General features: G+C 37.5%; 2 protein-coding genes across 2 annotated transcripts; one reads left to right on the forward strand and one right to left on the reverse strand.

Moving 5' to 3' along the window:
- Window positions 1–3,914: 3,914 nt before the first annotated feature.
- LOC108171422 (UDP-glycosyltransferase 91C1-like) lies at window positions 3,915–5,324 on the reverse strand. Its single transcript, XM_017327540.2, has one exon. It carries the CDS (start codon window positions 5,322–5,324, stop codon window positions 3,915–3,917), a length of 1,410 nt encoding a protein of 469 aa, XP_017183029.2.
- An 11,553-nt stretch (window positions 5,325–16,877) lies between these two features.
- On the forward strand, window positions 16,878–18,287 carry LOC103418074 (UDP-glycosyltransferase 91C1-like). Its single transcript, XM_017327541.3, has one exon. The coding sequence runs from the start codon at window positions 16,878–16,880 to the stop codon at window positions 18,285–18,287; it is 1,410 nt and encodes a 469-aa protein (XP_017183030.3).
- The last annotated feature ends 236 nt before the right edge of the window (window positions 18,288–18,523 follow it).

The raw sequence follows: 18,523 nt of genomic DNA on the forward strand, positions 1-18,523 counted from the left end.
AGATATACGAACTAGGCATTCAAAAGAGTAGATAGGATGAGATCGGATTAGAAATGAGAATAGAAAGTTTATTCATGTAAAGAATTCCTGATTTGTTTAAGACTCATGAGTTATTTATAAAAGAAATTTGTTTTCAATCCCATTTTAATTTCCTTTTATTTATTTAGTTTTTAACTTACGTTTCTTATTCGGGTTTGAATTTTTCTATCGATCTCGGGTTCGAGGCGTGACATCAGCTGACCCCCCAAAGCTCAGAAAATCTTCATGAAAAAGCTAGGTGCTGCTCTTTGTAAAACTGAGATGGCTTGAAAGTTGTTTTCCAACTGCTCAACGAATTACATTGGGCAAGGTGGCTGCTAGGCTCATGCCTTTATATTCGTTGCTATTGGCATCTTCGATAGGCTCACTCAGCATAATGATTTGGAGTTCTTGCAGAGTGAAACCATGGAGTACCAGACACAAGATAGATCTTCCAAGGAACAAGGCTTTTTTTCGAATAAGCCAATATGTTGGCCTCAACATGCTCGCTCAAAATCTATTGACATCAGTCAACATACTCGTTCGAAAGCTGTTGGCATCTATCGACAGGTATGCATTATGAGTGACCTTCGGCCTACCCAGACTTAATGAAATACCAATGTACAAGTTATTCCACCCAAACAATTTCGTGTGCTGCACGTACTATTCTCATTGCCCCCATCCCCCCGCACTCCCAAAATAAAGTTTTTTGTAGATCCGCCACTGCTCGCTTCTATAAAATAAAAAAAAATAAAAAAAAAGGGGGGCATGAATAAGAGAAATAAAAGATTGCCGCGTAAGTTGGTGTCTCTTTTTTTTTTTTATTTAAAAAAAAAAAGGCACTAGCTGGTGTCTTTAGCATTCTACATGTTCTATTTTGTAAATGCCAATCACTAGTGGACACCAAACCAACAGAATATTGGACTTGAAAGAGACACTTGGCTCCATTCAAACATTAAGATTTTGAAGATACGGGGACATTGTATTAAAAATAAGAGCATCAAATCTAGTGGTAATTAACAATTAAAAGGTGCACTCAAGCATGATATAAAAGAATGACGTCGATCTCTCTGCCTATGTTTTTGCAGTGATTTATGCGAATCCAGCAATTTCCATGGTTCCAGGCTTCCAGCTGGTGCAGCTTAAGTTTGTTTTATATACAACACAATAAGCTTTTACGTACGTTTTATGGTGCTACTTTTGTGCCAAACGTATTATCTTGGGTGATTAGTACTAATCGAATTTGAAATATCTTTCAACACAATTTATTAACTAACGGGTCGCTAATGGGTATTTAACCGTTATTCACATGACCGGCTAAACCCCACTCATACAGTTATATATATATATTGATTTTTTTGCAGGATGAATTTGAGTCATATTAACACGTTGTGTACAATTATTTGGTATCTTTAACGAGGACATAAGAAATTACCTTTGACAAAGTTCTAACATTTTCTTACCTTGATTTTTGCTTTGATGATATATCTAACGAACTAATAAAAAATACCACTAAACCGAAAATGAGTTTAGAATTTTTAGCTAAAATGATCCTTGATATTGACACCAACCTATTAGGGCGGCCACCTAACTAATCACGCGGCAGCTTGCTTAGGTAGCTTAGCGTTATACATGCATGATAACGCATGCGTGGCTACTTGGAGTACGTACGTAATTTTGATTATCGAGAGGCAGCCACTGCTGGTCAGCACTCCCTGTCGGCGGATATAGAATGATTTTGTGATCCTCTTTTTGTTAGCTACTCTGGAATTCCAACTTTTTTATGGTATGAGAAGGGAATACACGTGCTTCACATGATTTTGTGTTGTTTAGTTGGGTGATTCCCATATTATTATTACGTTGTTAATTAATTATTTGGTGTAACCTCAATTTCTTCGCTCATTGACATCCATGTAGGGAGTAGAATTGAGGTGCATGATTGTGCCGTTGGGCATGAACCGCCACCACTGATTGGCCCATTCATCGCATTTGTGAAGGACGAAGAGATCCGAAGCATAATGGCCATCCGATGTGACATGCCGTTCGAGGATAAGAGATGTTGCCGCTCTTCCATATATGTCACAGAGATTCAGTTATGCATGTGGAAAATTGAAATGGCTGATAGTATTTTTGTTAGGGATGTTGAAAGCATTTTTTTCACAGTTAACATTTTAATTGCGTTTGTCAAAAAACTTAAAATACTTATGAGTTATATAAAAATTGAATGAATTGAAGATATCTATGGAAAAAATTAACAAGAGTGTAAAAAGTAAAAAGAAGTATGTGAACAACACTACCCTTACATAAATGCTTTATAAAGAAACACATGCCAAAAGTTTCAATACTACAAAGTTTTTTTTACAAGAAACACTTTTATTAGTAATAAAATTTCAATATGTTAATAACAAAAACGAGATTGTCTTCAGAAGTCTAGCCCACCAAGTAGTATGACTTTTTAAATAATCTTCACTGTTCGATTTTTTAGAATCAATCTTTACGTTCATTACCAAAACTATTTCATAAACACATATGTAATGCTTTTCAAAAAAGATCCAATCGGATAAATGGTACTCGTGGTGACAAGGTAATCAGAAGATAGTCCCAATGAGAAAAAAAAAATTTAACCCTCGTAGTGTAGTCTGTTAGCAAATTTAGTCCAAAAAGAGAAGGACCGAAGACGATTGATGTTTTTGGGGGTGGAGATAAAAGGGATTTGGTGACCCTTTTGAGCTAAGAACTTGGAGACCTCGAGATATGGCATTAGGTGGCTGTAGGCTAGCCATGGGAACATGGCATTAGGTGACAATTATTGACGTACGTACTTTAGGTTTTCGTGTCTCGGATTGGACAGAATCTCTTTACATTTTAGGATTGAAGTATCAAACTATGGTGTCAAACGATAGTGTGTGTGTGTGTGTATGTATCATCTTATATGTTGTTTAGAGAGAGAGCTTTAAGAATGGTAGGTGACAGATAGAGAGCGAGCACACATAGCTTCTAACATGGATTCCCGGGCTCCCGCCGCTGTTAACCACTAGCGCTACTGATGTCATCGTCATCACACCAGAGCAACTGCAGTCAGCGCCAAGAGATTCAGCCACCTTTTTTCTCTTTGGGTCAATGCCGCCTTTATTTATCTCTTGGAATGAGTAGGTAATGGTACATGCGATGAATGTGAGAGGAAGCTATATTTATTTGATACAATGATATTTTAAATCTGATACGTACCCTTTTGCGGAGAATCTTAAGGTGACGACTATTTATTACTTCACAATTTAACGTTATTCTTGGCTAATATTTTAAAACATTATGCTAAACATATGAAATGACATAAAGTCCCACCTTTCTTACCATTTCTCGTGATTTGCATTACGTGTTATCATATAAGTAGTGAACACAATTGATATATAGGGCTTTCAAACAATATTTGAGAAAGTCATTTAGTACTACGGTCTAGTGTTATTTCTCTTCATTTGTAAGTGAGAGGTCTTAGGTTCGAATCTCGTGAACGATGAATTCGATACTAAATTAGGTTGCCCATTGTGTGACTTAGCCGAACTCCTCATCCTTTTAATGTAAAGCAACTTTTACTTTGTTATTATTGCAAGCAAACTTACAATTTAAGAGAGGCCAATCCAATGACACTTTATTGTGGGTCGAAATAAAAACACAAACTAAAAAGTAAGCAACTAATCTAATTATGCCAACTAAGAGGCCCAAACACATGAAATTTACAAAGTTGATTGGGATATATTTTTCAGTATGCCAGAAACAAAATTCAGTACATCAAGTGTCACAATATAACTGATTGAAAATTTTCAAATATCCAACAATCTTTATTATAACACTTGATATACTGAGTCGTATTCCTTATTCAATGAAAAATTTATCATCGACTAGGAGGAAGTGGGCCAAGTTTCAAGGACCCCAGTGAACTCATCCAAGCACTTGTTGTTCAACTCTACGTTGCCAAATATCTCCTTCATGGCCCATGCATTTGACCTTATGGACTCACCTTCTTTCTCCACCATCACTCGCCTTGTCAACTCGGCCACCGAGTCACTCGTAAACGACCCATCTTGCTCGTCCCTCGGTATCTCCAACCCAACCCGCTTATCGTGCATTAGTCTAGAGATTAACCCTTGGTCTGAATTAGCACCTGAAAACAAAATCAAAGCCCGCCCGTACCCTAGTGCCTCGACAACTGAACTCCAACCACAATGGGTAAGGAAACCCCCAACCGAGATATGACCTAGAATATTAAGTTGTGGAGCCCAACCTCTCAAGACCAAGCCTCGATTCTCTACTCGGGTTTCAAATCCGAGTGGAATTATATCGGAGCCCAACAAGCCTTCCACTAACGGGCGATTGTTGACCACCCAAATAAAAGGCAACCCGGATTTCTCCATCCCATGTGCCAACTCGTGCATCAACTCTTGACTCAGAGTCACCTCGGTGCCGAGGGCGATGTAAACCACCGAGTTCGGTTTCTTATTTTCGAGCCAACCTCTCAGCACTTCCCACGTCTCATCCCCTCGATCGTCAGCGACGCCGTGCTGTTGCGGCGCTGAGACCGGCGGCAGCAGCCCGAGTGGAACAACTGGTTTGCCGTAGATCTTCCTGAGCAGACTCACTGCGTCAGATTCGAACTCGGTGCAGCTCCGCATAGTCACAAAATTACAATCTTGAATCGTACGCCCGAGTCTCTGAAAATCGGAGACCTCGTCGCCCATGCAATCCCAGTGGGTCACCATCTCATGCAATTTAAAAGCAACGTTGGAAGGATAGTCGACCCACTCGGGGACGACCGTAAAGTCCTCCGGCCCCCTGCGTTTATTGCCGAGTAACTCGGACGGAGGACCGAAGAAAGCCAAGGTAGTGGCGTTGGTGATGTTGAAGTAGACCGAGTTGACTCCCAGCTGAGTGGCGACCCTGGGCATCCAGTAGCAAATGAAGTCATGGACGACCCAGTTGACTCCCGAGTGCTGGATGAAATGCATGACTGAAGGCTTGAGCAAGTCGTATGCTTTTTTGAGGTAAGGGACTTTGTTGATTGGTAGCTCGGAGGTGGACTCGACGGATTCCGGTAAGCCGTCGACAGCGGGGAGAGGAAGCTCGACGAAATCGATGAGCGGGGAAAAGGAGGAGGATCGGAGGCGATTGATGTTTTTGGGGGTGGAGATGAAGGAGATTTGGTGACCCTTTTGAGCCAAGAACTTGGAGACCTCGAGAAATGGCATTAGGTGGCCGTAGGCTAGCCATGGGAACATGGCTATTTGAAGTTTCTTCTGATCTTTGCTTTCCATGTGTTCGACGATTGGGTGTGAGAGCAGAGATTCTCAGGCTTTTGATATCAGAAATTGTAATTAAAGGGTAGTACTAGTAGTGGCATGGAGATTACGAATTGACAAGCTAGTGGTAAATCAGCTGTCACAGTTCATTTGGCATTGTAAGTCCCTCGCAATAATTGTTCTTTGGTCTCATTATTTTGGCTTGTCGAGAATTGCTTTTAAGACATTAACAATGCGAACTTTTGACATGTCTACAAAGAAATTTGTAATAGACAATTTAACGATTTATGGTCTTGTTCAATTAGTTTTTTTTTTTTTTTTTCTGGTTAAATGATAGATTTTGTTAGATTAGATATTAGATTAGCCACCGGGTTTGAACCCACGTCGTCATGCAAGGACTCAACACTTTTCCACCACTGTGATAAAGGGTCAATTGCTTGTTCAATTAGTTTCATTCGTTTGAAAATCGACTTGAGATGTCTCCATCTAAATTTGTTATTGATTACGTTTGTTTGGACTCTTGCTTTTAACCCCTTTTTTATTTTTTTTGGAAGACGGTTTTAACCCCATTTTTTCAACAAAAAAATGTAACTTTTGGCCGAATTATTGGATTGCTTTATGGTGTGAGAGACTAATTAACATCTAAACACTTAATCAATCACGGTGCATGTGATTAATATTTGGAGGTTAGTTTAATGGTAAAAGGAAATATGAGGCTAGCGTTCGGATGAGGGAAGATGAGTTAATATGATTAAGATAGTCTCGAGTTGGATTGCATTTTCTGTTGTAACCAAAATACCAAGTAAAATACAGAGCGAAAATCATTTTCCATACCAAACTGTAAAGATCATTACAAGAAAATTCGAGAATTCTTCTATGATTATGCCGTCCGCAAACGGACTTATCCAACATATCTCACAAGCCACTCAATTTTATTTAGCTTTAATATCAATTATTGACATACATGATTTGGGTGCATAATTATTGACATATTTTAGGTTTTCCTGTTTCGAATTGGATAATCTCTTACATTTTGGGATTTAAGTATCAAACTATGGTGTCAAACGATAGTGTGTGTATATATGCATGTATGTATCATCTTGTATGTTGTTGAGAGAGATAATACTGAGATGGAGGTTTAAGGATGGTAGGTGACAGAGAGTGAGCACACAGAGCTTCCGACATGAATTCATGCAAGAAAAGAACGTATGCTAACTCTCTTAAGTCACCTTCTTTACAAACCTCTGTAATTATGTACCCGATCGTAGATGTAGTCACGCATACATTTATATATACTAAAACCCAAACTCAAGTGTTACTATTTATTAACAGTAAAGTGACGAAAATACCCTCAAAATAATTGTCTCAAATCGCTTTATCTCGGCTTCTGTACAGTGAAAGTGCAGTCTTGCCCTTTTGATTCCTCCATGATCGGTGGATGTTTTGGCTTTAGTTGTTCTGGATCTTTCTTTTGGTTTCAGCTATTCTCTCTCACATATCTCCAATTCTTTTGTTTTTCGCCGTCCGTTTTTCTCCGCCTTGGCTTCTGTTTTCTTCATCGTCCTGCGTCGTTGTTGAAAATATTAACCGTTTTACTTAGTTGTTCTTCAATTAGTAGTAAGGGTTGTTAATTTCTCTGCTTTTTTGGTTTGATTCCAATAATTTTTTTGGGTTTTTGATTGGTTTGATTTGGGTTTTCCAAGTAAGTTCGGCATGTTTGTTGCCGCACAAGGTTTTGATTTTCCATTTTTTTTGGATGGCTTTTGTTAGTATCTCATGTTCTTTGGTTTTTGATTTCAGAAATTTTGTGCCCATTTTGGATTCACTTCGAACTTGGTTGAGATCCATCTAATCCGTCGTTTTCAGGTGAATTTTGCATGTTTGATGCGTTTGTTTTTCAGATCGTTTTTGTGCATGTTTGATGCGTTTTGTTTTTTAGTTTCGGGAAACGATGCCTTTCAGATTTAGGGATTTTTTATTCGGATTCTTGGAACCCTCTGTGCTAAAGGTATATACATGTATTATTTGTTTTTTCCTTTGTTTTCATTTTGTGGATGTTTGCCGAAGAAACGATTGGCCTGAAAGAGAGGAAGGCATTTCTGGGATTATACTTGGGAAACAATACGATATTGACAAAGTTGATAGTTCTGACTATGATGACAATGATGTTGGGGATATATTAAGAAAGGTGGTGTCAATTAAGACCGTCAGCAGTTTGCTTAGTTTATTTATTTAATTGTTTGTTGATTTCGGTTAGGAACGGACAAAGATTGTTTGCCCTCCTTTTTTCCATGCCCTGATGTTTGTGTGATCACGGTTAAGCCACGTCAACATTTTATATTACTATTCATTTTTGTCTTATTATTTTTATAAAAAAAAATATATAATGTTAATGTGGCTTAACCGTGACCACACAAAACATGAGGGCATGGAAAAAAGGAGGGCAGACAATCCTTGTCTGTTAGGAACGTCAGTAGCATGAATATTTTAATACATTGGGATATTTTATTTGTTTATTTTTATCACAATGTCTGTTTAAACCGACCTTGGATTGGATATTTTCTGATGTCGGATATGACCGACATCATGTCAAAGGGGCACGTCGCTTTAAACCGACTTTCGCTTCTTTGTGGCATATTAAGCGGAAAAACCGACATCTGTGACGCTAGCAATGGTGTTGCTATTTTAATCCGACGTTCCATTGTTTTATGTCTGATTTTTACCAAATTTTTTACAAAAATTGAATTTCTTGTCGGTTTGTGCTTCACCAGTGACGGTCTTTTTTGTAGTAGTAACGAGTTGGCAAAACCCCTTGAACGATCTCACGTGTACCTCTCGAATGCTGAGGTTCAGATCAATCCGGAAGGATTCCAATATGGCAAAAGTCTAAGGCACCTTTTATATTTTGACAGCGAGATCCCTTTGCTTATCACCATTGTCAAATGTGTTTGTGATCCTTTCATTTATGTCTTAGATATATTTCTATACAATGAGGCCGTCTGTTGTTGGTGAGCTAAATTTTAGTAAAGATCTTACCGACGAAGAGATGGAAATAGAGACGATTCCTGTTCACGAGGTTGAAATGAGGCGGAAAGATTTGCTACCTATTGTGTTGTAAACTGAAATGGAAAGGAACGAAGTTACCCGAAAAATGTAAAAGCCTTGTGTGGTGAATGATTCTTGGGATGAGTCGCGGACTAAGTCGCTCTCTTTAAGACGTTTCGCGGTTTTGCCCAAAGTGTGCAAGCAGTTCACAAACACCACGTCGTCCCCAGGATAAAACAGCCCAGAACCTTTTTCTTCTGATAAAGTTCTTCCTTGCACAGTGGAAGAACCTTCAAACTCACACCCTCTCAATATGTTGCTTTTCAAAACTATATATCCGATAGTATATATATTTTTTCCCATACTTTCATTGTATCCAATGACTGCTATATATACTAGAGAGAAAAAGACGTTGAGAATTTGAGAGATTAATGAGAGCTTGAAAGTAAGACAAAACGGAAAAACCAAAACATAAAGTAATCCCATGGAAAAGGGCAAAACGGTATGTATACATCTTATGCTTTTCTATGTATATGGACTGTTTTACATGTTATTAATATATATTAGTCAAAACGTTTGAATATTTATCAGCATAAATATTTAGTCAAAACGTAAAGCAAATTCAAAGTGAAAAGGACAAAACAGTTTGAATATGCTTAATAACATGATCATCTTCTCTATATAGAAAAGGAATCCCACGTTTTATATTTAAGAGGAGATAACTCCTTATCTAATTGATAAGGTCAAAATAAATTGGCTGTTATGTATATAATATTGGTAATTAAGCAAAACATAAATATATTTAAATATTTAAATAAAACTATTGTTCATCCTTTTCATAGGTTTCACTCTGACTGGAATGGCAGGTAATGTTGCTACTGTATTCATGTTAAAATGGACATGAATTTGCTTATTGTTTGTAGCATTTTGTACGAATCCATCTTGCATTTTTTTCTTGCTCCTGGAGGTTGTTAAGCTTCCTTGAAAATCTGCATCTTTGCATTTCTTATGTGCTTTGTGTTTGTGGTTCTATATGGTTTGATGACCTTTTCTGAGAGGCTAGAGGTTTCTTGAGCATGCTTTTTTAAAATAACAAGTAAAAAGTATCACAAATATTGCTTTTGAATGTTTTAATTTTTAAACACTAATTGAATTTAATGGGGGCTTTATGCAGGCATTTATTGGAGGAGGATGCTCGAGTTCATCTTCTGATTCTCACGAAGATAAAGAAAAGTTTCAGGAAAAATCTTGGTAATTCTGATGAGAATTTTACACCTATAGGCTCATCTAAAAACCTATGATGCACAGATACTTCTGTTTGGTCCTGTATCCCGTATCTGATACTTGATCGGATACGATACTTATCCGATACTCTCGGATACTCGTCTGAAATGTATCCTAGTTGATGGACACGAATTTGACATGATAGATACGTGTATTTTACATTTAGGATACACATATCCTGCTTTTAGGATATATTTACACTTTCAAAAAAGGTAATGAGGAGGAGAAAGTTAATAGAAGACATCTATAATTGAAAGTTGTTGAATACAAAGAGCTTCCCTCTAATTAAAACCATGAATACGACTTTCACACTTCTTCTACTGTATAAAGAGGATTAGATTTTGAACTTTTCTTCTCTAACAACTCAAATTGTACTTGAATTTGAATGATGAATTATGTTTTAAAATATATATTTTTGTTGCTACATACATTTTTATTTGCCGTATCCATAGCGTATCGTATCTTAATTTTTAAAGATTTTTTGTATCGCCGTGTCGTATCGTATCACCGTATCCGTATCCGTATACATGCTTCATAGCTAAAAACCCAATGCTGGTAAGAATTCTGGTATTTTTGATGTAATATTATTATCGTTTTATGAGTGCAGGAGGATTTTCTAATGCAACCGTTTTTCTTTAACGAATGGTTAGGTGATTATCCATTTATTCTCCAACTTAGAAATGGTCAGAATGGCGAAAAAAGAGGAAGAAATGTGCTTTGTTGCTGGAAAAACCACTGAACCAGTAGAACTTTCCTCGGTTCTTCAATCCAATTCGAATAATTTGTTTACCCAGAAAAGCTACCGTTCCTGTCCAAATACCCTTTTGTGATTTGCAAACCAGTAGACTTTTCTGCTAGATGTCAATGTTTTCAAAAGTGACAGAAAGCAGAGTGTGACAGCCGTGACAGCCTTCTTCGTAGCCGAAGGCTGTGTGCGTGGGAGGCAGATTGTCTGCCCTTCCTTTACCATGTTTTTTTCATTATCTTTTATATTGTGCGGTTACGATTAAATTACGTCAACATTTTTTATTAATTTTTTTATAAAAATAATAAGACATATTGATGTGGTTTAATCGTGATCGCATAAATAAAAAGAGATTGGAAAGACATGGTAAAAGGACGGTTGGCAATCTACCTTCGTGTACGTGAGCATACAAAAGTCTTAAAGTTGTGTGAAATTGTCAAAAGTTGAAGACTTTTGTTCACTCTTTTTTTTTTGTTTTTGCATGTATTAGTCTTTGTGGTTTATAGTGCAAGCATCATTTTCCAATTATTGTTGCCTATTCAATTTATTTGTACATTTATATTATTGGACTATCTATGATAAGAAAATTGTTTTCAGCATTTTAATACATTATTTGGGCAATATATCGCGATATTATCTATAATATCGCGAGATGAAACCAAAAAATACTTGAAAAATGCTAAAAAATCTTAATCTTGAGCACATAGGGATTCGAACCCCTCCATTTGTCAACCACGCACATGGGCCTTATCCAACTTGTTACAAATGTGTTTGTGATTACATATTCAGCCTGTAATATTTATATGGTCGTTAAGATGTCTGCAAGGCTTGCAAGCTAATATTTATTATCTAGAATAAATTTCTATATTTAAAAAATCACCAAGGGGATTCGAACCCCTCCCATTTTACTCCTTCAACACCTTGACCACCATATCACTTATGTTTTTGTGAAAATATGCCAAAATATTTATATATATGGTTTTGTTTTGAATTCTTTTTGTAAGAAACAAATTTGCACATGACAATGAATCTTTGACAATTTCTTTTCAAGTATCTACTTTTGAACTACTCACCTAACTAATTAGTTGTAGTCATATTTCTATATATATGGCTAGGTAGTTCTATTTCTATATATATGGCTAGGTAGTTCTATTTCTATATATACAAATGAAATCAAATGATCCCATGCCGTCCCTTATTCTCAACATCTCTCCAAAACAAAACATAATGCTCATGTTATTCTCAACATCTATCAACCTCAATTTCCCCCCAAGTTAAAAAAAACTAAGTTATTCTCATTCATTATTGTTATTTAATTTGCATGTTTGTTATTATCTATTCCAAATTTTTGGTGGTATTATATTTTAAGTTGTGTCAATTAATTACTTAGTCAATGGCATGTGGTTTTTAATTTTTCTATTTTTTATTTGGTCACTTACATGTGTGTTTATTGTCTCTTAATTCATTATTAAAGACTTTATATGTTTTCATCACATTTTGTTACATTTGTGTAATTATTATTTTATTGTTGGTTCACGCAGATTCTATTTGGCATTTACACAAAGGGTTCCATATTTAAGGTAAGTTTACAAACTTATATTTATATTATTGTAATTTATACAACAACAAAAAAATTTGTGTGGACCCGTGCATGTGATCTAAGAACCAAATAATACTTGCATGTTAATTTTTTGAAGTAATTAAGTAATGTTGTATAATTATTCCCTAGGATAATTTTAATATTTTAATGTTATTTATTATTTTATTATCAAATTGGATTATTATTCATTAATATTAGGTTTTATTATTCCATATTATTTTTATAATTACTTAAATTCTTACAATCATTTTCTTTACTTCCTATTTAATTCTTCTGTAGAATAACTTTATTATTTAGGTTCTCTTATATAACCATCACTACTATATTTTTTGGCCAAACAATAATTGCCTAATTTCCATGAAAAATAAATATAGGTACGTTTAAGATGTCTAGTGGAGTTACTAAACGTGATCCAGCTTGGGAACATGGAGACCTAATAGACGGAAACAAACATGGCACAATTTGCAAATATTGTGGTCGGGTAATGAAGAGTGGCGGAGTGACACGACTTAAGTATCATCTTAGTGGATTAGATCCAGGAAATAATGTCCAACGATGCGATAATGTCCCCCGCATAAGTGAAGGTATTCATCACCACATTATTAAAAAATAAAAAACACCAAAAGGAAAAGAAAACACATGGAATGGAAAATATTCGAGCTGGGCTACGAGGAGAAGTCATTGGTGAAGCGGTTGACAGTGATGATGATGACGATGAGGACGAATGTGATGATGACATAGGACCTGAAGAACGACGCAATTTCAAACAAGCATTATGTGCCTCTAAACAGTCAATATGGGAAAGAGAACACCTTCATAAAATTCCTAATAGAGCACAAGGTTCCGGGACAAGTGGTGGTGCACAAATGAGACAGGGAGCAAGTGTTAGAGAATCACAACCAACACCACCAATAGCCCCAAGTTTATATAAGTCATCCAAAGAACGTTAAAAGAGTGTTTGGAGTTATTTCACTGGAGGTAATGTGAAGGAGGGAATGGGGCGTCTAATTAGCAAGTTCTTTATCTATGAAAATGTCCCTGCTGAGAAGGCATCATCACATCATTTCAAAAATATGGTATTGGGATGTCAACAAGCTGGTGTTGGAGTACAACCTCCCACTCCCTATGAGGTAAGAAAAAAAAATTTGGAAATGGAGTATAAAAACATTGGCGAGTATGTTAACAAGTTGAGGTCAAAGTGGGAAACTAATTGTTGCACAATCATGTGTGACGGATGGACTGGCCCGACCAGATTGTCTATCATAAACTTCATGGTATACTCCAAGGGAAAGACAATTTTTTTAAAGTCTGTTGATGCTTCAGACCATATAAAGAACTACAAGTATATTTACAAATTATTGAGGGATGTAATCATGGTGGTGGGAGAGCATAATGTTGTCCAAGTCGTGACCGACAATGGTTCTGCATTTGTCAAAGCTGGAAAAAGTTAATGAAGCATCATAATGTGTTTTGGACATCATGTGCAGCACATTGTATTGATCTCATGTTTGAGGTAATGGGGAAGAGAGAATATTGCTAATGTCGTAAAAAGAACTAGAACGATCACAAATTATATTTATAATCACAGTTGGTTGTTGGCAAAGATGCGTGAATTTTGCAAAGGAGAAATTATTCGTCCAGCTACCACTCGATTCGCCACCAACTATATTGCATTAGACAGCCTACTTAAAAAGAAAACAGGGTTGAAGCAACTATTCACTAGTGACGATTGGGCTAACCACAATTTTAGCCGCTCAAATGTAGGTTGTATAGTGGCAAGTATAATGCTTGATCATGATTTTTGGACTCAATCAAAACATGTGTGCCAAGTGTTTGAACCTCTTTACAAAGTTTTACGAATCGTTAACACATAAGTGTATCCTACTATGGGGGCAATATACGAGTTGATGCGGGTAGTGAAGGAAGACTTGGAAAGAAAACACGGTGCAAGGTGGGTCATAAAGATAATTGATTACTGATGGTATAAAACATTATACCACGATTTGCATGCAACATGTATAAATTATGTCATAAGTTGCAATTCATTTCTTTAGTTGCATAAGTATTATTTTTCTTATTAAAGTATGTGTTTCTTTGAATAGCTTATTATTTAAATCCTCGATACCAATACAGACCCAGTGTTGGAGATGATGGTACCCTTATACATGTTGTACATAATGTATACTCTAAATTAGACCCTGCATCACCAGCAGTTGACAAATTTGGAAATGAGGTACACAATTACTTAAATTATAATAATTACATTGTTGAATTAAACTAGCACGATTTATTGAATTCAGCTAACATGGTTTAAAGATGCAAGAAGAACTTTTGGAGAACCAACATCAGTTGCTGCTCGAACAAAAATGTCTCCTAGTGAGTGTAAACATATTTCACTATCAGTTTATAATAGAATTTGTTGGAGTTATTAGGCTTATCAACATTGTTTTTCATTATAGCTTAATGGTGGATCATGTATGAGACAGATGGACCAACTATGAGAAAGTTAGCAATCAAAGTATTATCACAAACAACTTCCTCATCTGCTTGTGAAAGAAATTGGAGTACATTTGCACTCATACACACAAATTAAAGAAATAGGTTGGCTCATAGTAGGTTGGAAAAAATTAGTTTATTGCTACTACAACATGAAGCTTCAAATTCGAGATAAGGAAGCAGAAATAGATCATGTCTACCGTGGTGACCCACTAGATGTGTTTGATATTGTTGCTGAAGATGATGATACAGAGGGTAACCAACTTTATCAATGGATTAGACCTTTTCATTTAGATGATGATGAAGGCAACCCAGCTCTAAGAGTTACTGGAGAAGCACGTAATGAATGGATAAATATAGAAAGAGTATTAGAGGAGGAGGTGAGATCTAGCAGCGCTGACTCTTTGGAAGAATTTTTGCGCCCAAGACCAAGAAACACTGGAATTCCACCTTCTTCCAATCCTACACAACCACAAGATCCTGCTGATACTAATGATAACTCTAGTACAAAATCAGGAGACTCACCTACCACCGGAGGTAGGAATGATGAAGGATATAGTGGAGCTGGAGGTAATGGTGGATATGAAAACTATGTTGGACCACCTTCCGAATTTATGAGCCCATTCACTGGTGAGGCAAACTTCACGCATGTAACACAGGATGAGGACCATGGCAGTAGGCGGGCAGGACCAGTGCCATAGGGAAAAACTATACTCTTAAAGAAAGTGGCAAGAGAACTTGGTCAAGTCAAGAAGATGACTCGTTATCTATAAGTTCGGACTCTGTTGGAGTGGGAAGTAATAACTATGGTTATACTCATAACCAACCATTTCCCTACCCTTCATATCTCATTCCTGTTGGGATGGAATCGAGCAACTCATGGAAAGAATCTGAGACTCAATCTTCAAATGATTTTGCTTATGGACAACGTCAACCAATCTCGGATCCATATGGGTGGCATGTTAACAATTACAGGCAAAACTATTTTGTGGATTTATCATTTGATGACTACTCTTCACAATACACTTACTCTACACATAGAGATGATGAAGATAGTGAAAATTTTGAACCTCATAGGAACTCTATGTGGTACTAAGTCACTCATATATTTTACCATGCAATGTATAAAGTGTAAAATATTGTACTAATTCATTATATATAAATGATTATGGTGTGTTAAAACGTTTTTCATTAATTACTACATATTTTCTACACTCACAATGTTTGTTAGCTCGCTATATCGTGCTACGGTGGTGGAGCGGGCCCGGTTTTCTTTCATTAATTACTACATATTTTCTACACTCACAATGTTCTCATAAACAAAACCGTGAGGGCGTAGTCGGGGCCCAAAACGGATAATATCGTGCTACGGTGGTGGAGCGGGCCCGAGATATGGTGGACCAGGGCCGGGATGTGACAATCCGTCTTTGACTCCTTGGTAAAGATATGTTAAATTCTTCCCCTTGAATGTTGTTGGGAACCGGCAACCAATCACTTGGGATGGAATGCAAGATATTCTAAGCCAACCAGTCGAACCTCCAGTTCTTGCTTACGTCTACCACTCACGTGTTTAATAGTTCATGCATGCATGTAACCAAGTTATATAATTGCAATGATAACTAAATAAGAGTTTCTTTTAAAGTGTTTCTCAAGAATAAAGATTATCAAAAGAAAATTTGCCTAAATTTAAATTCAGACTACAAATCGTTAAATTGTTAATTGCAAATTTTTTTTCTTTATAGATATACTGAAATTCTCATTATTAATAAGCAAAACTAATAAAAAGAGTTTGAAAATTTTGAGTGTTAATAAAAAAGACAAAAATGTGTTGTAAGTGAATAGTACCAGAAATGACTTTTTAGAGTAAAAATATCATTTTTCGTTAAGAGTGAACATTATCGAAAATGTTTAGTTAAAACACCCTTACTAATACCATAAAAGCAATTCTCTAGTAACCAACACAAAGAATAATTATTGCGAGCATCTTGCAATGTCAAATACACCGTGAGGGATCCAAAGAATAAATATCGCCAATAACTTGCAATATTAAATGAATTGTAACCGCTGATTTACCAGTAACTTATCAATTCGTAATCGTCATGCCAAGAGTACCCTTTAATTACGAAAAAGGATCTTCGTCAGATTATTTTTTTAGGAATCTCGTAATTGTGTCATTTCATCGTACATTGTGTGATCAGATTTCGTTAGGTACTATTTATATTTAATTTTAAATTTTAAACCTTAAATTATTTTTGACCGCACAATACATGATAACATATACGATTACAGGATTCCCATATCCCTAAGAAAAAGATCTGGCGAGGATCCTTTTCCTTTAATTACAACTTCTGATATCAATAGCCGAGAGTTTCTCCTCTCACACCCAATCGTCGAACACATGGAGAGCAAAGATCAGAAGAAACTTCACATAGCCATGTTCCCATGGCTAGCGTACGGCCACCTAATGTCATATTTCGAGGTCTCCAAGTTCTTAGCTCAAAAGGGTCACCGAATCTCCTTCATCTCCACCCCCAAAAACATCACTCGTCTCCGATCCTCCTCCTTTTCCCCGCTCATCGATTTCGTCGAGCTTCCTCTCCCTACCGTCGACGGCTTACCGGAATCCGCTGAGTCCACCTCCGAGCTACCAATCAACAAAGTCCCTTACCTCAAAAAAGCGAACGACTTGCTCAAGCCTTCAGTCACCCATTTCATCGAACACTCGGGCGTCAACTGGATCGTCCACGACTTCAATTGCTACTGGGTTCCCCAAGTCGCCACTCAGCTTGGAGTCAACTCAGTCTACTTCAGTGTCACCAACGCCAATTCCTTGGCTTTCGGCGGTCCTCCGTCCGAGTTACTTGGCAATAAACGCAGGCGGCCGGAGGACTTTACTGTCGTCCCCGAGTGGGTCGACTATCCTTCCAACGTTGCTTTTAAGCTGCATGAGGTGGTGAGCCATTGGGATTGCATGGACGACGAGGTCTCCGATTTTCACAGACTCGCGGGTTCGATTCAAGATTGTAATTTTGTGACCATGCGGAGCTGCACCGAGTTCGAATCTGACGCTGTGAGTCTGCTCAGGAAGATCTACGGCAAACCAGTTGTTCCACTCGGGCTGCTGCCGCCAGTCTCAGCGCCGCATCAGCACGGCGTCGCTGACGATCGAGGGGATGAGACGTGGGAAGTGCTGAGAGGTTGGCTCGAAAATAAGAAACCGAACTCGGTGGTTTACATCGCATTCGGCACTGAGGTGACTCCGAGTCTAGAGTTGATGCACGAGTTGGCACATGGGATAGAGAAATCCGGGTTGCCCTTTATCTGGGTGGTCAACAATCGCCCGTTAGTGGAGGGTGTGTTGGGGGCTGATATCATTCCACCCGGCTTTCAAACTCGAGTGGAGGATCGAGGCTTGGTCTGGAGGGGTTGGGCCCCACAACTTAAGATTCTAGCTCATGCATCGGTCGGAGGTTTCCTAACTCATTGCGGTTGGAGTTCAGTTGTTGAGGCACTACAATTTGGGCGGGTTTTGATTTTGTTTTCGGGTGCTTATTCAGACCAACCGCTGAACGCCAGACTAATGCATGATAAGCGGGTCGGGTTGGAGATACCGAGGGACGAACGAGACGGATCGTTTACGAGTGACTCAGTGGCGGAGTTGATTAGGCGAGTGATGGTGGAGAAAGAAGGTGAGTCAATAAGGTCAAATGCATGGGCCATGAAGGAGATCTTTGGCAACGTAGAGTTGAACAACAGGTGCTTGGACGAATTCACTCGAACCCTTGAAACCTGGCCCACTTCAACCTAATCAACTTTGCAGATTTTATGTTTTGGGGCCTCTAAATTGGCATAATTAATTGGTATCTTGCTTTCTAGTTGTGTTTTTATTTCTACCGACAATAAAGTGGCATCGAATTGATAAAATAAAAACCTAGTAAGAGAGAAATCGAGGAGGCTGAATCTATATCTATTTGTAGTTGTGGTTGATTTGAGGATTGTATTTTCTGAAAAGCATTACATTTGTGTTTATGTTAAAAGTATTTT

This window comes from Malus domestica, chromosome 02 (genome assembly GCF_042453785.1).
Source record: "Malus domestica chromosome 02, GDT2T_hap1".
NCBI lineage: Eukaryota > Viridiplantae > Streptophyta > Magnoliopsida > Rosales > Rosaceae > Malus > Malus domestica.